Genomic DNA, 24135 nt, shown 5'->3' on the forward strand with positions numbered 1-24135 from the left:
GTAACTTACTACAGTGGAACACTGACAGTACAGAGGTACATTGTGAGAACTAAGCAAAGAGGTAGATTTGCAAATAAATTGAGAAGAGAGAGACCAATAGAGACCAACTGATGGACATTGGAGCTTTAAAAAAAAATAGTGTAATGTGGAATTTGTCACATGAGCCATTGTAGAATCTGATATTTTAGCTTTCAGCTGAAATCTTATTAAACCCAGTGGTTTATGTCTGCCATTCTTTGCAATTTGTCAATTCTGGATAATTCCCAAGAAGTATTCCTTTATTTAAAAATTTTTCACTGTCTTTTCATTTTCATCAGCAATGACATTTGGCTTTCATTCGGAGGCCATATTTTAACAGGAAACAAATATTTTTTTATCTGTTCTCAAGAGTCAGAATCTTTATACAGCAGTGATTAGGGAACAACAAGGCTGAATTGAAATTCATTTACCAAGTTCACTTGCTAACTCCCTCTCCAGCTAAATCATTCCACACACCAGCTTTTTGTTGCTGTAGCAAAAAGAATCAAAGCTATAAATGTTCAATCTATGAATATCAATTATAATCTGCTTAACTTACCAGCTTTTATATGAGGAAGGAAGGAAATTTAGTAATAAGAATTAAAGACCTTACTATTACTATCAATACTACTACTGCTAGTTAATATTATTGAACACTTATTTCATGACAGGTAGATTTAGGTTTTATTCTTACAACAACCCTAGTGAGATAGGCATTATTGTATTCCCCATTTTTTGGATGTGGAAACAGGGGTACAGAGAGATGAAATAACTCATTTTGCTGAAGATCAGAAAGGGGGATGTAGTGGAGTTAAAATTCAAATCAAGTGCCTGCTCTTTACCACTTATAGTACACTGTGGTTCAAGATCATTTTCACATATAGCTAATATGAATAAAACATTTAAGGTCCTGGGTTTTGAGCTCTATTATTGAGCTCTATTGTTAATCTTTTAAACCAGTAAGGGTTAGTTAATTTAATACTTAGATAAGTTGACAAAATCAACAGAATGGCATCAGCATTCCAATATAATGTGTTCTTGGAGTGACTTTTTCATAGCTTTTACACATTTGAAGGAAGGATATAAATTAAGCGCTAGGAATGCAAGTTTCAAGAAATAGTTGTCCTATTTCCTGAAGGTACAGGGTAATTGCAGGGATGATTTAGTTGACTAGTTTAAATGACCATTGGGTGTATAGTGGTAGACTGGAAATCTTCTGATTCATGGGCTGGTACCATCTGGTAGTAGTTCATGTGACCTAGAGGTATGTGAGGCAGAGGAACTTTATTTAATCCAATATACGGGTCATGTTTCTTGCGAAACTTGGTGGCGAAACTTTATGGATGAGGAAGATTTTAGGAACCAATTATACTTTACTTGTACTACAAATTGTTAATTCATATTCATAAAAATACTGGGTAGAAAGTTGCTACATTTAAATTTCTATGTGATTCAGAAAGTTTGATATTTTTATTTAATTAGTAATTTTTCATTTTTCTTTACATTTATTATACAAGGTACACTGAATAATAAATATATACTGGAAAGCAAGCTTTTAGAAAGGGTTAAAAAAAGTTTAATTGAGAATTCACCTACTTTATGCTATGTGGAAAATTTATTTGAGGGAGGGTAAATTAGGAGACTATTACATTAGCATATGAGAGAGGATGGCTTGACCAGAATTGTGGCAAGGAAGAGGTTGATGGGGATGTGCTTCAAGATATTTTTGAAGATTGAAGAGAGAGGATTTAACAATAGGTTGGATATGGGGGATGATGGAGAATAAACTAAGGATGACTCCCACATTTCTGACTTGAGTAACTGAGTAGATGGTAATATCAATTCCTGAAATATAGAATAATGTTGGGGGTAAATGAGATATAGAAATCAATAGTTTGGCCTTGGATTTGTTAGGTTTGAGATGCCTGTGAAACATCCACATGGAAATGTAAAATATGCAGCTAGATATTTACTCTGGAGCTCAAAGGAAAACTCTGTTAGAAATATAAATTTGAGAGTGATTAGTGTATAGAAAGTGATATTTGGAACCCTGGAAATGGATGATACCTAGAGAGAAACTATAGGAGAGCATCAAGGACAGGGCTGGGTACCAAGGAGCTCTCATATTTAGAAGTCTGTCTTGAGAAGGAACAGCTGGGGAAAATCCAGCAGTGCATGGAACTGTAAAAGCTGAGAAAGAGGTACAAATAAAGACATTTTCAGAGATTTAAACATTTAGAAAATATACCTTTAAGGTAACTTTTTCTGAGGAAATTACATAGGGACATATAAAAAAATAGGATGGTAACCAAGAAAGAAGAAATAGGTTATAAGAAATAGTAAAACTAATCCAGAAGTTCAGTGGAAGTAATACCCAGAATGATAGCTATATAGCACCAGAAAGTACCTACACTAACTTAGAGCATTCTTTGGGAAGAATGTAGTTGACAAGAATGGAGTAGATTCTTAATAGATGATTCAGTAAGAAGTGGGAGAAAAACATCAATGATGTAATAAATAAGGCCCATGTTAAGGCCAAAAACTAATGAAACTGCTCTAGATAATGCAAAAGCATAGGAAAGTTAATGATCTAAGTATAAAGCTGACTAAAATGTGAGCATGATAAAATATAAGCAGAAAGCATTAATTCTTTATGATGGAATAACTCATAAGAGGTATAAATATATTATGTAAGTTACAAAGGTCACCAATAAAATAATTTAAACACAATAATAAATATACCAGAAATTGGGGAGGAATATGAGTGAGCTAAGTATTTCAAAATAGAGAATCAGTTGAAAATATCTAGAGTTGAAAATGATGTGGGTAACTATCAAAAGAATTAAGAATAGAAACGGCTGAACATTGGTGGCCAATGGGAGTGGAACCAGAGGTAAGGAAGTGTGAGAGAGAAAGGGCTTTTTTCTTTTTGAGTCTTTTTGTATTATTTTATTATTTATTATGTATTATTAATTTGATGGGAAAAAGGTAATAGGTAAGTTAGTGAGGACAGAGTTTGTATAGTATATTCTGATGTAATTTGATCACAAATTGCTAGGAAGGATATGAGATCAAAATTTTTGTCTTCCTTCCCTTTCTTGATTTTTAATTTGAAATGGAAATGTTGCAGTCTTTTGTTTATCAAGGGTGATGTTCCAGTATAGCAGTGGTCCTTAAAATGTAATCCCCGGACCAGCAGCATTGACATCACTTAGGAATGTGTAGAAATGCTCATTCTTGTGTTCCCCTGCAGATCTACGATTCAGCAGTCTGTTTTTAGCAAGCCCTCCAGGTGTTTCAAGTTTTCCAACATTTAAGAACCATTGCAGTAGAGTATTATTATGTAATAACATTTTTGTGTTGTAAATTTCACTAATTATATATATTTTCTCAAGTAACCAATTTAAACTTTTTTTTGTTTGTTTGCTTAGATCGGATGCTGAAACAAAAAGGGCTTTGGAAGAATTGAGTGAAAAACTTAATGAAGCCCAAAAACAAGAAGTGGTGAGAACGCGTTATAAAAATTTCATTTCATACTCAGCTGGTAGAAAGAGTGACTGGACTGGTCACAATCACAATGAAGTTTAGTAGATTTTAACTTTTTGGTTGATTACATGCCATTTTGCCTAAAAATACGTTCTTGTACCTTTTGTAGAATGTTCATGAATATTTTTTAGGTATTTAAGTTTGAAATATTTGTAGTGGTAATATATTAAAGATAGAATTATTATTTGTTTTATATTTTAGAGTTTCATTGTACGTATTTGAAAGATATTTTAAATTTTATTGACTCAGTGATTCTCTAATTTTTGTTAAATAATATTTGAGAAGTACAGAATTTTTTGGTAGTGACTGTAGCATTCCCCAGTATTTTCAGGTCCTGTCACATAACTATATAATCACAATTGCTACAAAGACCTTTCTGCTGTCTGTTTTTGTTTGACATGTGCTGACTGAAAATACCCTTAATTCTCAAGTTTTATTATCCCAAATTTAGATCGTTGAATTTTATTCAGTGATTTCTTTTTATCAAATCATATTCTTGGTGGAATTATGGTAAAAATGAAGCACATACAGTACCCATTTCTTTATGTCATCAGGTTTTTTTTTTTTTTCCTTTTCCTTCAGGAGAAAAGTATTTCAATAGAAATTGTCAGTAAACTGTTGCAAATTTATCAACTACAGGAGCTTCAGGAGCAATGTGTATTCATTTACTTCCTATAATTTCTTTTGTTTATTCAAGACAAGGAATGGTAGCAGAGTATTTTCCTTAACATGTTTTATTCAAACTGAAAGTTTCCTAATAAAAGCAGAATAAATTTTTTCAGTTTTTATTTATAGTTTGTTACTTAGATATGTTGAGTCTATTTTGGAATTTGAATTTATTGGCTGCTTATGCTAAGAGATGGATATGCTCTATTTTTAAAGAGTTCAGCTTAGTTACTGCTCTTATTGCAGTGAAGTTTGCCTGTTTCAAAAATCTGAGTAAGTACCTGCAACATGAAAACACCTTCCTCTTTGTGTTTTTGGTGCTCGTTTCTTTGTGAAGCACCCCAGAGAGGTGAAGATGTAAGGCCTATCTTATGATGAAATAGACAGAATCTTTGCAGTTAGGGCAAGATATGGCATCCAATGTGTGATCAAGATATATGAGTTACTTCATTTTTACATGAAGTCCTAGGTTTTTCCAGGCATACCAAGGGCTCCTTCAATTTAAATTGTGCCAGTCTAAACTATCTACAATATCATGTATTTAAAAAAAAAAAGTCATTTCTGAGATTAACAGATTGGTGCCTTTCTTAATTGCAGTGGTTCACACAGCAAGCAATCTGTGCTGTAGTCTGACTTACATACCATCTAAATAGGATCTGAATGTACATTTTTAAGATTGTAGCTTCAAGTCCTCTATAACTTAGTAAATGATCTTCTGGCTCTTCTCATAAATTCTGAAGTGGAACCTGCCACTTGACAAGGGAATCTGCTGAAGCTTTGTCTTTGTCTTTGTTTTTTTTTACCTGCATTAGGAAATAGAACATTACCAGTGCACAGGAAGCTGACTCATTCTCCCTCACAAACACTATTTCTCCTTCTTTTTAAAAAATGATCACTATTTTGACTTTTAACGCTATAGATTAATTTTGTCTGTTTTGAACTTTTTGAGTAAGTGGATCATGCAGGGCATGCTCTTTTGCATCTGACTTCTTGTGCTAATTATTATCGCGATATTTCTGGGTGTGTGTCATGTACTTGCAGTTCATTTTTATTGCTCGTAACTATTCCATTGTATGGATTTACTGCAATATATTGTAACATTTTATGATGGATATTTGAATTATTTCAAAATTTGGGCTATTACAAATAAGGCTGCTGTGACTGATCATTATTTTAGGGCACATATACATACATTTCTGTTGGTATATAACTTGGAGTGTTACTGGGTACTTTCAAATTTACTAGATACCAACAGATTTCCAAAGTGGTTAAGTTAATATAACACTCTCGCTAGTGTGAAAATTTGTGTTGCTTCTCATCCTTTCCAACACTTGGCATTATCAGTTTTTCAATAATAGCCATTGTGTTAGGTGCTTATGATACCTCATCATGGATTTAATTTGTAATTTTGTGAGTACTAATCATGGGCACCTTTTCATATATTTGTTGGCTATTGTCTATTTTCTTTTTTGAAGTATCTGCTTCTTTTGCTCACTTTTAAAATAGGGTTTCTTGTTTTGTTATTGATTTGTGGTAAGTCTGTATATATTTTGTATATGAACACTTTGTTAGTTTTATGTATTGCAAATATTGTCTCCCGTTCTAGAGCTGTTCCTCTTATTTTTGAAACTCTTTTAATGGGACCTGTGGAAATTTATTCTGGTTCAGTTTTCCATTTTTTTCTTCTATGGCTAGGGTTTTTTTGACCTGTTTAAGAAATTGTTCCCTGTCTTAAGATCATGAAAATATTCTCTTATATAATCTTCTAGAAACTTATTGTTTTACTTAGAATTGATACTTGTTTATGGTGTAAAGTAGGGATCATACATTTTATATGGATATCTGATTCAGTTTCATTTGCTGAAGGGACCAGCCTTTCCCCACCGCTTTACAGTCCCATCGTGGTCAGAAATCAAACGCCGGTACATGTAGGCGCTGTTTCTGGATGCTTTATTCTCTCCTCTGATTTGTCTGTCTCAGTGCCCACATCACACTGCCTTGGTTCTTGTTGCTTTACGGTGAGTTGTGGTATGGGAGAGTAAGTCCTTTCACTTTGCTCTTAAAGCTTATCTTGTGTGTTCTTTACTCTGCATTTCTGTTTACAGTTTAGAATCAGTAGATGAAATTATTTAAAAGTATGCTGGGATTGTGATTGGATTACATTGTGTCTATAGGTCAACTTGGAGAGAATTGAAATCTTTAAAATACTGAGTTTTCCACTTCATGATTTTAGCAAATCCTTCCAATGTTTTATAGATTTTTATTCCAGAGATCTTAAATCTTACACATCATTTCTAAGATTTATTCCATGAATTTTATATTTTTGTGCCACTTTTTGGAGGATCATTTAACATTATAAAAAATAGCAATCTTTGTCTTTTATTTGGAGGATTTACCCTAATACATTTATTGTTAATTTAGTTTGTATACATCTAATATTTTAGTATCACCTTCCATTGGTTCCACCTGTATCATATTTCCTTTTTACATCTTTTCTTGTGTCCTTTGGATTTATTATTTTTCATTTTTCTATTTTCCATATTTATTAGCTTGGATATTGTATCTTATTTTGTTATTCTTTACATAGTTAATGTAGGTATTAAAACACACATCCTTGATTCATCCACAGATCTAATATAGATTAGTACTTTAAGCTCTTCCCAGAAAATGCAAGGATGTAAGAACACCCGAACTCCATTAAATTCAGTTTCCTTTTTTATGTTACTATTGTCATGTATTTTAATTCTGTGTTTGAGCCACACATTATTATTTTATACAGTAATTGCTCATTTAGATTTACCCTCGTATTTGCTCTCTTTTGTTCTCCATTCCTTGTGTATTCTTCAGACCTTCCTGCATCTCTGAGTTTCTGCATCTGCCTTAAGAACATACTTCAAAATATCCTTTGGAGTGATCTGTATACCTGAAAGAATCCCATTTAGAATTTCATTTAGAGTGAATCCTTTGGTGACAGATTCCCTCTGTGTTTATCTCAAAATGTCTTTATTTCATTTTCTTTGTAGAAAGACATTTTTACTGGATATAAAATTCCTGATAGGCTGTTTTCCTCCCCATTCTGTACTTTGAAGATATCATTTCATCATTTTCTCAGTTCCCTTTTTTCTGTTGAGAAGTCAACTATTGCTCTTATTGGTGCTTTTTTTGATGGTTGCATATATTTTTCTCTAATCACTTTTGAGTTTCTCCTCTTAATTTTTGGTTTTCTACAGTTTTCCTGTGAGGAGCTTATTGTGTTATTTTGTTGTTTGGTGTTTATAGTGCCATTAGCTCTTTAAAAGTTACTTTTGCCTCGTTCTTAGTCTCTTCTTTTTGGATTTCAAATTTCATGTAATGTTAAACTTTCCTCTCTATCCCTTTTTTCTCTTATGTTTTCTTTTGTATTCTTTACTTCTCCATTCTTTATTTTGAATATTTTCTCCTGATCTTTTATTTAGTTACTTATTCTTTCTTGAGCTGCATCAAGTCTGTTAAGCCCACCCACTCATTTTTATTTTCAGCTATTGCATATTTCACTTCTAGAACTTTTATTTCATTATTTTTAACTTTGTAATTCTTTGCCAAACCCTCAATTTGTGCATCTGTGTCTTGTAACTCCATTATCTAGCTCTTCTATAGGTCTGTTTCTATTATTTCTTATTTTTCTTGGATTTTGATCATATTGTTTTTACCTGCTGTTTATTTTTGATTGTTTAGTTCTTTTTGACAGAAAATGTTTCATTCTCTGCAAGAAAAATTTGCATAGATAATTTGGTAATTATTTATGAAAGGACATACTTGTGTTTTGCTGTAGAGTAGGGGCTATAGCAATCATGGATTACTTTATTATATGTTGTTATTTCAGAGTTAAACTTCAGTGCCAGGTTTCAGCTGCTTCTGGTCCACCTTTACTGCTACTAAGTAACCTTCTGTATTCCAGTCCAAAAGCTGGGAGGTAGGGATGGGGAAGTTTAACAGGACATTTTTTACTTGGGAAAGGCTCTCAAACAAGTTTTTCTCCTTTCACCTCCACACATCTGTTAAAAACTCTATTCAGCATCTCAGTGTCTCAGGTGCCTTTTCTGAAATGGGCTGGCATTCCAGAGAAAAAAAGATCAACTGACCTCTCTGGGATTCTTTCTTCTAATGCATCTTGTTTCATATGTCTTTACTTTGTAAATTTCCAATGCCTTAAAACAGATTTTTTAATTTAAAATTATTATTTCTAGTTTTTTAAAAGTGATTTTCAGTGGAAGGGTTTGTCTGAAGTATCTGGTCTGTTATTTTTGGAAGTGAAACTTCCTGGATATTTTTTATATTATCAGATTCTGTTACTATGAGTGCTATATTTCTAATGCACAAGATTTTACTAGGTTTCTCAGTTGTTGTATGAGGCTTTTACTTACTACATAGGTATACAACTTGTGAGCATGCTCATAACAAGAGCTTTGATCCAGACGTGAATATCCGCAGTGTTCTCCTGAGATCCTTGTAGATCTGAATAAGCTGTGTGCATATCCAGCTGTACTATCATGCTGTTTTTTGACATTGTTAGATAGTTAGGATGGGTTGAGTTTGGAGTTTGAAAATACTAATTTTCATCCTGTACATTACATTTATTATGTTTCACCTTTCACCATATTGTGACAGAACCCATAATGAATGGTTGTCATTTCATTTTTATTTCTTTCATATAATAAAACTAGCAAGTACCATCTACACAGTCTTCAGTGTTAATGTGGGTCTAAAGAATAACCACTGAGCTAAAAATTAATAGATAAATTCAAAGAAAGCCCAAGTTCATTTGTATCATTTTTAGCTCTGCATAAAGAATTACTCCACATCAGATAAAGTTATGATGGCACAACTGGATGTCACACCTCATGGTGCTCAGCTCATTGGTTAATTGGTGTGTGCAACTCCCTAGTTTACCATGCTGTCCAGTGTGCTCAGTTCATCAGGATACATCCTTTCATACTGTCTAAACCCAGAAAATTTTACACACTTAATTGTGCACTTGGTTGAATTGTTCATCTGCCAGTTCCTCACATCAGATCGTGTTGTTAGTTTGTTTTATGCTTTCTCTAGTTTGTTTTCAAAGTAACATTGGCTCATAACTGCACAGGGGACCTCTCAAACCTTATGTGGGTGCATGTAGTTCTGGTTAAGAAGCAATTCTCTAATGCAAAATTTAAAAATAATGTTGACTTTTAAAAGGTCTTCTGAAGGCCACATGTTTGCTTCCAATTTGTACAAAGCTGAATATAGATTTTGTGACTCATTTATTTCAATTGAAGTCAACATTTACATTTTATAACTGTTTGACATATTGTGTTGTATTTGTGAATTCATGATAGCATGCTGTCAGGAAAGAGGCAGTTTTATTATTTGAGTGTTAAACTTCTCAGAGCCTGCAGCTGTTTCCCCCCCTCCAGATTTAAGTTTAAAATAAAATTACCAAAGTGATGCACGTTCACTGTGGAAAACTTTTAAATATTGAACAAATATAGACAGCAAAATTAACAATTGCCCCATCTCCCACCGATTTAATTTTCTATTGGTAACCACTGTTAATCACATTTATTGTGCACTATTCTGAGACCACAATTGTTTATAATGCAGTATTTCAGTAATTAAAATATATCTTGAAAGTTTATAGGACACAATTTTCTTTGAGAAGCAAAAATATTGGTTCCTGCCACACATGCCAAGATCTAATTTGTTAATAAACCTTTGTGAATCATAGATTTTTGTTTTTTTTTCAAACTGCCCATTGGAAGGGAATAGTTATTATTTATAGCATGATGTTATGGGAAATATTTTCTGTTAGCACTTAATGTGGTAATAAACAATCAGTATTGCATGGGCCTCATACCACAGGGGAAATTTTAGTTCATTAGTTGTCTGGATTTTACCCAGTTGAGTGTGATATGAGTGCATGTGAAGTTTGATTATTCATAGAAGAAAGAAGTCAATTTTATTTTCATTTTCTATAAGAGGATCAGTCTTTAAACTAAAAATGTAAATATGGATCCACCTGTTTCTGGAAGAGTCATTAATTGAACTCTAAGAATTCTTTCAACGATGCATTTAGGATAACGTATTATTGCATAGATTACAGCAGGAGGATAGATAACAAATATTCACTGAAATGTATTTTAAACAAACAGATATTGTTAAAGACCCGAGGAATCAGTATATTGAAAGGCCAGAATACAATCTCATAAACAAAATGCTTTTGCTTTTGTTTTAGCTCTTTTTATTAAATGCCAACTTTAAAAGCTATTCTAATTGTCATTCTTATTATTTTGTTATTTTTATACCTAAATAGAGAGATTAGGACTTTTGATATCTTAGTAGTAAATTTAATTGATTAATATGGACTCTGATAATTATTTTTTTAGTATTAGGTGATAATTAATATTTTTCTCTGAGGTCTCAGAAATAGAAAATTAAAATGAGGAGGCAATAATAAATGCAATCTTTAAAATAATTTTTATTATTGGAGATTATCACCCAAAAGATTAAATAAACACTTTGTCATTGGATACGGAGTCCATGCTCTTCTATTCAGAAGTGTTTTTACTTGTTCTTCCTTTGGTCTTCCCTGTCTCAGGAAATGGCCTCACAGTCCATCCAGTGGTCACCGAGGATTCACTCCAGGTCTTTTTCTTCATACCACACTTCCAAGCCATTATAAAATCTTGACCTTCTTTATTTCTGAAATCTTGCTAAATTCAATCTAGTTCCATCTAATGTCTAAGCCACCATCATTTATACTGAGTTTATTCCAGTGGCCTGCATTGAACTTGGTCTCTGTCTTCCTACACTTGCCCCTATCTGGCTGCTTTTTCCTTTCCCCCAATTTTTGCTGTGCTGGCTCCCTCTTATTTAGGTTTCAGGTGAAATGTCACCACCTTGAGAGGCCTTTCTTTCATGCTCTCCATTTCGTTACATAATTCATAGGTAGCATACTAAACAGTGATATGTATATTGCCTTTTTCATTTAATGTATTTTTTGAGATTTGAGATTGGTCTGTATTAGCATTGACTGAGCTTTCTAATTCCTTTCTTTTAACATTTAAGGCATTCAATTGAATAAATGTCCCATAATTTACCTAACAGTCTCCTATTGAAGGACTTTTGAGTTGTTTTAGTCTTTTGTTTTTATACACAGCACTGCAGTTAATGATCTTGTACATGTGCCATTTTTCACATGGGAAACTAAACTTCTAGTAGTGGGCTTACAGGATTTAAGTCTGTGTTCATTTGTAATTTGTTACATGTTTAATTTTATGATTAGTATTTTAAATGTACTCTTAATACTTTCATCTGAGAATTAGCATTTATCTTACCCTTCTCCAAAATGGATGAAAAGTGGTTTGTTTTAAAATTATAATATATGTTGAAGTTATGTTAATTCTACATTGCCCCTTATATTTAGTGCCTTTTTCCCTTTGGCATCAGATCCCCACACTCCTCCCTTCATCCCCTCCCACACTCTTGTCCCACACAAATTATAAATGAACACAGAGTTTAATCCTGTAAGCCCACTACTAGAAGTTTAGTTTCCCATGTGAAAAATGGCACATATGCAAGATCATTAACTGCAGTGCTGTGTATAAAAGCAGTTTTATCTGGGCACGTGGTTACTCAGATATGACTTTTCCCAGTTTCCCTGTGCAGTTAAGTTGTGACCATGTGACTAAGTGTGAGTGAAAGTGATGTGTGCAACTTCTTAGCTATTTCCTTGAAACTACAGCCACTTGTCCAGCAGTCCCCTACTACTGCCTGCCCCTTTATGTAGGTTGAAATGGGGATGTAGCATTGATCCAGCCCCAACCATGCAGGTGACGATAACAACGTAGGGGATGGTGGAGCACCAGGTGGAAGGAACCTGGGTCTCTGAATGGTCTTAGGGAGCAGAGGAGCCTGCCAGTTGTCCTGCTTTTCTCTGGACTGTAATATGAGAGAGAAATAAAATTTAGTGCTGTAAATTTGATGTTTTTGAAAGAACCTTGACTGTACCCTAATACATTAGTGTAATACAGAAGTAACATGACAAAGAATAGGCAAAGAGAAAATTAGAATTATCCAAATATTTATTTTAGGTTCTTGATTATTGCTGACTTAGAGTTGTGTGATTCAGGGTATTAGCAGTGGATAAAGGAAATTATTTTGAGTGTATTGATCTGTCTGGATGATTGGATCTATAAAGATATTTTGGTGGCCTTATAGAGTGACTATAATTTTACCACTGTTGGAAAAAATAAAATACTTTTTATTTATTAATTTTCAATAATGGCTAGTTTGTGTATAGTTTTATTTTTCTATTGACTAGCTGTAGTGTGTGCTCATTTTATTACTTATAGTGTTCTACAGACCTAAGTAACCAGAGCAAGGCTGTTGTGATTTTCCCATGCTGTAACAGTTGTACAAGGCAGTAGGTGTACTTGCTTATCATTTTGCAGTTCACTCAGTGCTTCTCTCTATCGGTTAAGATCAGTTACAGCTGTAAATAATTGAAAACCCAAGTAAGAGTGGCTTAGAAAAGATAAAGAGTTATTTCTTGTGAAAAGTCTTTAGGGAGTCAGGTTTCCATGTGGTGCTCTTACACAAAATGTAAAAGGGGTTCTGGCTCTTTCATGCTTGTCTTTTTTTGCTGTTATGGCCTCAAATTCATGGGCTAAGATGGTAACATGTTTGTACTAGGCAGCAAGATGGAGGAAGGGATGAGTATGAGAACAAAAGGTACCTTTGTGCTTTCTCTTATGGATAGTTTCTTGAAGTTGTCACTTGACATTGATGTGTGTATCCCATTGAATTTAAGTAACAAGGACAGCTAGCAGTTTAGGTAGCCAGAAAATGTGTTGTTTATATTTGGTAGTCATCTATCTAGATAAAAATTCATTTACTATGGAAGAAATGAGGGTAGAGGAGTAGATATTGGGAAAGAACTATTAGTTTTTGCGACATCGTCTGAATTTTTGTCCCACTGCTTCTGTATTTTTGATCTACACTTCTTTATTTGGCAAGCAGGACAAGTCATTCCCATTTTATGGAAGATGATACTGATTTTTTTGAGAGATTAAATTACATGAATAGCTCAAATAGTGTGTGTTTCATTTAGAAGACTAATCACAAGGTCAGTAGGTGATACAGGGAGTAAAGAGGTGGTTATTTATTTTTGATTACAGAAAAGGTTAATACTGGTGAAAATCATGATATTTTGAAATGGAGAACAAAATTCTATGGAATGGATAGAAATTTTGTGAATGGAATGGCACATATATGTATGTTTCTCTTCATCAGACTCAAGCTCATTTCCTGGATGAGGATTTATTTGAAAATCAATTGAAAAATTATATTATTATCTATGGCTGCATAACAAGTATCCCTAAGCTTACTGGCTTAAAACATATTATTATCTGACTGTTTCTGAATCCAGGTTCTGAATACAGCTGTGTCTTAACTGAATTCTTTGGCTCTTCAGTCATCACAAGTTTGACTGGAATTCAATATTAGTCTTAAATTAGTGTGTGCATGCTTTTTGAATGGATGCATGAAAATGGACCTTGGGATAATAAGGTACTTCTGGGTATGGAGACCTGCATTGGGCTCATTTTCCTCACTTAATCTCCTCGGTATTCTTTTTAGAATTAAAGATTTGGATTAACAATCCAAAACACTTCCAAGTTTTATTTTATTTATTTCCATGTTTTTTAAAATCTGTGATTCATACCTTTTGATTAAACAATTAAAGATTGTGTCTTGAGTTTACGAAAATAATATTATATAGGAGTATTTGTCATAGCATATACTAGCAAAAATAATGTCCTATTGTCAACAGGGAAGTATTTTAACCAATTATGAAGAACTGTGCATTTGTTAAGAACAGGATGTAGATTTACTTTTCATGGAAAGTTGTCCGTGATATATGAACTGCAAAAATTTATAAAACACTATATATAATACCCAATCTTTGTTTAAAATGAAGTGAGATGGAAATGTGTTTGATGTGTATTGGATACGGATCTGCCTGCTCACACACGTATGCATGGAAAATTTTCTGGAAGTATACAACAAAATACTATGTATTTCTCTTGATGGATGGCACTAGCTGATTATATTTCTTTTTTATGATTCTCTATTTTTTCTTTATTTTTAATTATAAAATATGTAACATAAAATTTACCAACTTAACCATTTTTAGTTATTCAGTTCAGTAATGTTATGTACATTCACATTGTTGTGCAACAAAATCGAGAACTCTCTTCATCTTGCAAAACTGAAATTATACCCATTATAGCAACTCCCACTCCCATCATCGTCCAGCCCCTGGCAACTACCATTCTTGTCTGCCTTCTTGAATTTGACTACTCTAGCTTGTCATATAATCAGAATGAAACTTCATATAATTGGAATGATACAATATTTGGTTATTTCACTTAGTATAATGTCTTTAAGTTTCATCCATGTTGTAACATGTGTAAGAACTTTCTTATTTCTTAAAGCTGAATAATATTCTATTGTATGTATAAGCCACATTTGGTTTATATGTTTTTCTGTTAGTGGACACTTGAGTTGCTTCCATCTTTTGTCTACTGTGAGTAATACTGCTTATGAACATAGGTGTACAAATATCTAAGACCTTGCTTTCAAATTTTTTGGGTATATACCTAGAAATGTAATTGCTGAATTATATAGTAACTATTTTTTAATTTTTTAAGGAACCACAATACTGTTTTTCATAGCTGATGTACAATTTTACATTTCCATTAACAGTGAACCAGGGCTTCAGTTTGTCCATATCCTTCCCAACACTTATTATTTTATTTTTTGTTTTTTTTCTGATCATAACCATCCTAATGAGTTTGAGGTGATTCTGTACTATTTTTTTTGGTGTTACCATTACTTAAATTTTATATTCATAGTGAACTATAAAGGTATTTCCAATTTATAAAAATTGAACAAATTAACTTTATTTTTTAGTATTTATCCAATATTGTTTTCTATTATAGTACTATATTTGTTTCAGATGCAGTACTAAATTATTTATTGGGATATTAGGGTTGATTATTAGTGTATACTACAAGTTTGATGCCAAAGGGTATTTTGAGTTTTTAGTAAAGCACTGTGATTATCGTGGCTAATGTAATTGTCTTTAAGCCCTAGAAGTTGGAAACTCAAGACTTATCAGTCTTAGTAAATATTAACTCATTTTTTTTGATAGAATATTTTTGCTTGGCATGTATTAATTAATTAAGCTTATATTTGCCACTGTCTTTTTAAATACCTTTTTCTGGTATGATTTACTATAAAATTAATCTGTTTTAATTGTATAATGCAATGATTTTTAGTGAATGTTCTGAGCTGTGCAACTATTACTATAATACAGTTTAGAACATTACCATGGTCCTACTAAGGGTTCTTGTGACAAGGACCTTTCTGGTGTTGTATAATTGGTGGCAAAAGGTTTCTTGTAACAGGGCTCTATGTACTGATTCCCTTCAGTGAATATAAATGTCTTATGTTCACCGTCCTCCTGCACCAAATACACACATCATCACATAGGTAAATTTTATTTAGGGGACTATATAATGATACACATGAAGTGTATTTAGATTTACAGAACCTTTTGCAAAGAAAATATTTCATCAGAGAGAAAAGTTCTTTCATGTTTATTTTAAGGAGTCCCAATTAAATATTTTTCTGTTTGACTTTAGTTTTTGATCTTTTACAGCTGGTTTATTTTTAGTAGATCACAGTAGAAAAGATTGACAAGTTAATGAAAAGCCCTTCTAATTACTTACTTCACATAAACATCAAAAGCTGCCTAGGCAGGTCATGCTTAGAGATAATTATAATGAAGAAGAACTAAATAGATAGAAGTTTATCATTAATAGTGTAATAAATGCAGTTGTTGGCATAATTGGTATTTTCTTTCTAACTCACTAGAGGGCACTCTTTTCTATTACTTTGAACTGATCTACTGAATTATTATACTTTGAAAAATCAAAATCCAGATTTGGATTATTTGGGGACTAATGATTGTTTTCTTTTGTAACTTTCAATTTTTTGTGATCTGTTTTATAATAGTGTCATTAAAAAGGGCACTACAAAGAAGCTAATCTTAAATGCTTTAGGCAGTAGTGAATCTGGCATAAAATATATCTTCAACTTAGTTTTTTTTGCCTAATAGCTCTATAATGTCACTATATCTGTTTATGTTGAGGTTTCAGATCGGGTGGAGAGACGGCTTCAGGAAATAGAAAGAGAGATGCGCACAGAAAGAGAGCTGGTGGAGAAACGGCAGGATCAACTGGGACTTATTTCTTTGCAGCTACAGGAGGTTTGTGAAAAATACCTTCTTAGAGTACAAATCTTGAGTTTGGATAGTTATTTAGCCATTGTTAAAATTGTTACAGTTACTTAATTGTTGCATGTGACAGTATAATTCAGTACATGTGAGAAGTATAGCATATTGATTAGTTTAGTGTGTGAAGACAGCCCTACTGGGTCAAACCCAACGTTTACTATTGTTGGCTCTGTAGTCTTGGCCAAGTTCCTTAATTCTGTAGTCCCATTCTTCTGTGGAAAATGGAAATAATAGTAGTATTTGCCTAATCAGGTTGATATGTGGATGAATGAGTTAATGTTCTGTAGTGCATGGCATGTGCTCAAAAAATGTTTACTGAAAGTGTAATCATTCTGATTAATTTTCCTTGTCATGAACCAGACCAGGGGTCAGCAACTATGGCCTATAGGCGGTTTCTGGCCTGTTGCCTATTTTTTGTAAGTAAAGTTTTACTGGAACACAGACAGTCCATTTGTTTAGAATTCATCTGTGAGTACTTTTGTGACATGGTGACAACATGGGATTGTTGTGAAAGAGAGTATATGGCCCACAGAGCCTAAAGTACTGACTGCTGAGCCCTTTTATAGAAAAAATTTGCTCATCCCTTGGCTACATTGTGATCAAACCAATTCAAAATGGAGGTTACTTACCCTTTAGGTATCTTTTATTTTAAATTTCAGATTTATGAAGGTGAAAAATCAGAACAAAGGATTTCTGTATACCCTTTAGCCAGATTCTCCCAATGTTTACATTTTACCAGACTTGCTCTATTATTTTATTATATATATGTATATAACTTTTTTTGAGCTCTGTTGCAGACATAATTATAAAATACTTTTACACCTAAGTGATATGGTGGGTATGGTCTCTTCCATAATCACAGCAAATTAACATTTGATCAATACTATGATTTAATCTATAGACTTCATTCAAATTTTTCCACTAATGTCCTTTTCTTGTTTAGGATGACAATACAGGTTCACATATAGCGTTTGATTATCATGTCTCTTTAGTTTCCTTTAACTGGAAACTAGGATATCATATCAGGAGGCATGTAATGTTGATTTGTCCCATTATTGGTAAAAACTGAACATTTGATTAGTTGTCTGCCAGCTTTCTTTACTATAAATTTACTATTTGCCTTTTTAATTAATGATTTTATGAGGAGATTCTTTGAAACTTGACAGTAGCCTGTTTCTCATATTTTCACCCACAAATTTTAACATCTATTGATTCTTCTGTGGAACTTTTGTAAGTAATTACAAAGTAACTATAATAATTATCTATATAAGTAATTGCACAATATAACTGTATAATATAATTAACAGCATAATATAATTATATAATATAATTAACATAATTATAAGTAATGTTAATTGGTGATTTTTTTACATTCTATTATTCCTTATACATTTTTTATTGGATTCCTACTGAGAGAAAGGGCTTTTGTCTTTTTCTATAGTCATTCATTCATTTCTATTGGTATAGATTTGTGAATTATCATTCTATTATATTGATTATGTTTTATTACTATCATAGAGAAAATTAATATGTTGAAATTCCCATGAAATGTTTCTTAGATCTGTACAGAAAGTATAAAAAATTAGAAACAAGAAAACAAAAGATTAAAAACAAGTTGTTTTCTTTTATACAATGTTTTTTTCTGAAAGTGGTGTTCCACAAATGCATTTATATGTTTTTGAAGATCATTAATCCTTATAAATTGACAGATTAAAAAAATTTTTTTAAGTATGAGTAGACACTGCTAATTGAAAATTACAAATGAAAGTTGCAACCCTGAAGTTAAAATGTAAGCTTATAGAAAAATCCGCTTTTGTTTTCTAAAATTCTATTTTCTTCCATTTCACAAAAGGAGGCATACCCTTGTTAGCTGGCAATTACTTTGAAGAGGATACATTGTTGAATAATTAGATACAGCATGTGGATAGCCTTTTTTAAAAAAAAAACCTTGATTTTTATACATTTGTTCTCAAGGCAGATTGCATCTGGTGAGCATAAGAATAGTACTGAAGGACAATTGTTCTTTTTTGCAAGAGAAAATTATTGAAACTTTCTGTACTTATTTTCTTCTCCCTTTGCAGAATGTACAAAATTACAAAGAAAGAGGGAGAGGAAGATTGCTTCCCACCCCTACTCTTGAGAAACCAGAGCCTGAATATTTTCATTGTAATTGTCAATTTGACTAAATGCTTGAGCTGTGACTTGAAATTCCATCTCTGAAAATACAATAGGGAATCACTATTGATAAGAAATGTTTAATTTCATTTTTTGTCACTTTAATGTAAGTGGTGACCTATATGTTGTTAAAAGGTGGTTGTGGATTAAACAGTGCAGTGGAAGCTGGAAAGGACTGAGACTGGTATGTTTTCCTACTCCCAAGTTAAGTGGCTTACACTGTTCTAGAAAGGTCATGTTAAGGAGAGAAAATACTTTGCTTTCTTTTCAATATTAAAAAATACTTAGGAAATACCTATACGATATGATACTAGTAATTGATAGGTTTTGTTACTATGTTCAGAAATTAAATCTATAGGTAAGTAAGCCTAGACTTTTAGCCATTAATGCTCTTCTGCTTCCCTAAAATATATAATTCAATGCTAGTGAAAATTTAAAAATTTAAAAGTTAAGAGATTAGGAATATTCATTAAAAATTCTAGGATGTCAGATTCCTAGGTATAATTATGTCATATTATTACAGGGAGGCAATCTGTGGTTTTGGGTAAAACCTATTTCTTTTTTAGTGATCAAATGAGGTCCTTTGGTCTTTGGAGCTTTATTTGATCTCATTTAATGAAAAGCACAGTATTAATCTTTGGAAATTGGTTGGGGGAAAGCCAATCATCTCTTTTTCTTGTTCAGAGTTCTTGAAGAATTGTACAGTCTTCTCCCCCACTGCCTTCTTGTTTAAGCAAAAGGGCTAGGCATGCTCTGTAATCCGCGTCCTTTCCTGAGCCTCCACTACTCATCTGCTAAGTCACATGAATGTCAGGTTTTCTTAACTTGGTAAGGACCTTCACTGGCCTTCAGACCTCAGAATCATATGTTAAGCAGTATTGTTTCAGTATCTCAATAGAGGTCTCTTTTTCAGGGAGATGAATGTTTTATATTAGTTGTGCAATAATATTCTTTTCATGTATCTCTTTTAAGTTTTGAATGATCTAATACTCTGAACTTTTACTAATTGAATTCAAATATTGTTCAGCTTCTCACTATCAGTCTTTCCCTGAACCATTGTACAAAAAAAATAAAGTGTTTCTTTAACATTAGGGTACATTTATCATATTACAGACTCCTTTTGATAAGATACTTGATAGTAAGCTAACATTGGCTAGTTAAATTTAGTGGAGTGGGGTAGGAATGGTGGGTGCAAGGTTCATGAAAGAGGTATTTAGATTTTGAACCCAGGTCAGAACTCTTTTCTGCAGGTCCAAAATTCACATAAAATTTTAGATAAAATTTCTAACTCTTGGCTATGGCATCTTGGGAATTCCTGACTTTTTTTTTTTTACTAGCTGTTTCTTGTAAATTGAATGTCATTTTTTTAATCTTAATTGAATTACTTAAAATGTACAACATGGGATAAATTCTGGGTGTATATTTGTATAAGCTTTTCAGAGCATTTCATAGCATATATAATTTTCATATATATATATGTATTCATATATATAAATTTCATATATATATTCATAGCATATATAATAAATATAAAATTTCATAGCATATTAAAATGTCAATTCTCCCATCTGTCTCCACCAAGAATATTTCTATGCTTGCAATATTACCTAAGATGACACATATGCTCTAAGGTGAATCAGGTGCCTTAAGGTTTAAAGGTGCTTCTTGGAGAAGTCTGTGGAGTAAGGAATCTTAAGTTGAAGTGAGGAATTGTTAGTGTAAAATGAGAGCTTAGCTCAGTAGTTTCAGTCTGGCTCTCATGGAAAACTGTATTATGAAATAAGAAATAAAATAAGAAAACCAGATTATAAAATCGTCAATAAAATACGGCCATATACAGAAAGTTAATCAGTTGATTTTTTTCAGTATTTTTCTTAACCTTTTGTCATTTGTACCAATTGTGAAGAAAAACCTAATAAAGAAATAGTTATTCATTCCTTCCCAGAAATGTCATTGTGACTCCAGAGATGCTGAGTAATATGGATACTTCATCTAGAAAAGCCTTGGGTACTGTTTATTAATGTATTTAGCTTGGACTCATTAAGGGAGAAGCTTCCAAGGAAGCCAAGAATGTTTTCCTAATGTCTCCTTAATAGCTTTAGCATCTCCCTTGAGGCTTCTGTGCCAAGTTAGAGGAGAACCTCATCTGGCAAATGTGCTAATGTGGCCTCTTCTTCTTTCCATAGTCAGTGCCCTTTTCTTTGGTAGGTATCCCTCATATTTTCACATATTTGTTTTGTAGTACATGCTTCCCTTTCCCCATTGATATATTAGATGTCCTTTATATAAATGCCCATTAAATCCCCCTCACACTGGCCATCTCAACAGCCTCCCTGGGCTTTAAGAAAGACCAATAGAATTTAGAAGTAACAGAGAGTTAAAAATTAAACTGTGGAAAGCTCTGACAATATACCTTACTTTCTCTATCCTTGGGATATGAATTCTAGAATTCAATCCTTTGTCTGGCAGGCTAGGTAACTAGGCTGGGTAGAGAATAACACAGCAGGGTGACATGCAGGGCCCTCAGACTGGAGGCGCTGAGTACCTCAGCAGGATGGGCACACGTGTGCTAAGTTATGTAGGAGAAGGTGTGTAGCAAGGGAAAATTCACAAACTCCTGCTCTAGTGTCCTTTTTCAGCGGGTGAAGCTACATGTGTAGGATAAATCTGGGCTGCCTTTTGTGCCATGCTTTTAAAATTTTATTTATTTTATGTTTTAATTTTTTATTAAGGTATGATTGATATACACTCTTATGAAGGTTTCACATGAAAAAACAATGTGGTTACTACATTTACCCATATTATCAAGTCCCCACCCATACCCCAATGCAGTCACTGAGCATCATTGAGCAAGATGCCAGAGATCCACTATGTGCCTTCTCTGTGATACACTGTTCTCCCCATGATCCCCCACACTATGTGTACTAAACATGATACCCCACAATCCCCTTCTCCCTTCCTCCCCACCCGCCCTCCCACACCCTTCCCCTTTGGTAACCACTAGTTCATTCTTGGGGTCTCTGAGTCTGCTGCCATTTTGTTCCTTCAGTTTTGCTTCATTGTTATACTCCACAAATGAGGGAGATCATTTGGCATTTGTCTTTCTCTGCCTGGCTTATTTCACTGAGCATAATGTCCTCCAGCTCCATTCATGTTGTTGCAAATGGTAGGATTTGTTTCTTTCTTATGGCTGAATAGTATTCCATTGTATATATGTACCACATCTTCTTTATCCATTCATCTACAGACGGACACTTAGGTTGCTTTCATATCTTGGCTACTGTAAAAAGTGCTGCGATAAACATAGGGGTGCATATGTCTTTTTGAACCTGAGAAGTTGTATTCTTTGGGTATATTCCAAGGAGTGGGATTCCGGGGTCAAATGGTATTTCTATTTTTAGTTTTTTGAGGAACCTCCATATTGCTTTCCACAATGGTTGAACTAACTTACATTCCCACCAGCAGGGTAGGAGGGTTCCCCTTTCTCCGCATCCTCGCCAGCATTTGTTGTTCTTAGTCTTTTCGATGCTGGCCATCCTTACTGGTGTGAGGTGATATTTCACTGTGGTTTTAATTTGCATTTCCCTGATGATTAGTGATGTGGGGAATCTTTTCATGTGCCTGTTGGCCATCTGAATTTCTTCTTTGGAGAACTGTCTCTTCATATCCTCTGCCCATTTGTTAATTGGATTATTTGCTTTTTAGGTGTTGAGGTGTGTAAGTTCTTTATATATTTTGGATGTTAACCCCTTGTCAGATATGTCATTTACAAATATGTTCTCCCATACTGTAGGATGCCTTTTTGTTTTGTTGATGATGTCCTTTGCCGTACAAAATCTTTTTAGTTTGATGTAGTCCCATGAGTTCATTTTTGCTTTTGTTTCCCTTTCTTGAGGAGATGGATTCAGGAAGAAGTTGCTCATGCTTATATTCAGGAGATGTTTGCCTATGTTGTCTTCTAAGAGTTTTATGGTTTCATGACTTACATTCAAGTCTTTAATCCATTTCGAGTTTACTTTTGTGTATGGGGTTAAACAATAATCCAGTTCCATTCTCTTGCATGTAGCTGTCCAGTTTTGCCAACACCAGCTGTTGAAGAGGCTGTCATTTCCTCATTGTATGTCCATGGCTCCTTTATCATATATTAATTGACCATATATGGTTGGGTTTATATCAGGGCTTTCTAGTCTGTTCCATTGGTCTATGGGTCTGTTCATTGACTATCTTTGTCCTTCTTTTGCAAAGATGGCTTTTGCTCTCCTCACTGTCTAGTTTCTGGTGATATTTTTTATATGAGGTTTGTTGTCTCAGATTATTACTGTTAATTACCATCTATGATATAGTCTCTCTTAATTGTACTGGTTTTGAGCATTTTATTTCTAGCATTTAACATAGTGTGCACTTAATAAATATCTGTTGAATGCACCGAGTAGTGACCATATTAATACTCATTTTGATCCAATGCTTAGTTTTCTTACATAGTTCTTGTAACATTTTAATTACTTAGTATGAAAATTATTCATATGTAATTTAAATAAGTGTGTAATTGAATATGATCATATCACAAATGCTCATGTAAACATTCTCTTTTTTTAATGCAGCCTTATTTATTTATTTGCTGGGTTCATTTTGTCCCCCTGATTCTTCCCCTTTGCTCTCTCTTTATCAGTCACTAATCTCACTCCCTAAAAACAAGGAACCAGTATAAACAGCCTGGGATTTATCCTGTTGTATTTTTCTTGGTGCTCTTAATTATCATGGACATATATAAACTGTATATTCCTCTACATGTATATGGGGTTTGGGGTACATTTTTATTTTGATAAAATGTGATTATTAAAAATACTAAAAAATGTAATTATTAAAAATGATAAAAAATGTACTTTGCTCTCACCAGTACTTTCTGGAAGTACCTCCAACTAGCTGATGTGATTCCAATTTAATCTTTTATTACACGGATGGATTTTTTATTATAATAGAGGTTACCAGATTGCTTTCCAAAAGGTTTTAACTTTCACATATCTGTCAACAAAGTGGTTGAGAGGAGCCTTTTTCTCCACTTCTGCCATTAGTAGTGGTTATAATTCTTTTAAATATTTGCCAGGCCAATGGGTACAAAGTGTTAACCCATTTTTATGTTTATTTGTGTTTCCCTACTAGTGAATTTCCATCTTTTCATGTATTTGTTGGCAGTTTGCATTTGTGCCTGTACAGATAGCTTGCTTATAACTTTTGCTCATTTAAAAATATTGGATTATTTGTGTTTTCCCCCAGGTATTTTACTTTTTTAATGCCAAGAGGAAGGAAACTTAAGTTATATTTTATGTGACTAATGAGTTGCCTCAGCATCATTT

General features: G+C 33.2%; 1 protein-coding gene across 6 annotated transcripts in view; it reads left to right on the forward strand.

Annotated features, from left to right (window-relative positions):
- CEP128 (centrosomal protein 128) overlaps positions 1–24135 on the forward strand; it is a 416809-nt gene that overhangs the window by 65257 nt on the left and 327417 nt on the right. For all 6 annotated transcript variants that reach the window (XM_036882239.2, XM_057488248.1, XM_057488246.1 and 3 more), the window contains 2 exons: positions 3450–3522; positions 16463–16579. In XM_036882239.2, coding sequence (XP_036738134.2) covers positions 3450–3522; positions 16463–16579 — 190 coding nt within the window. The remainder of the gene's footprint in view (positions 1–3449; positions 3523–16462; positions 16580–24135) is intronic.

The sequence above is a fragment of the Manis pentadactyla genome, chromosome 11 (assembly GCF_030020395.1).
Source record: "Manis pentadactyla isolate mManPen7 chromosome 11, mManPen7.hap1, whole genome shotgun sequence".
In the NCBI taxonomy this organism is placed as follows: Eukaryota; Metazoa; Chordata; class Mammalia; order Pholidota; family Manidae; genus Manis; species Manis pentadactyla.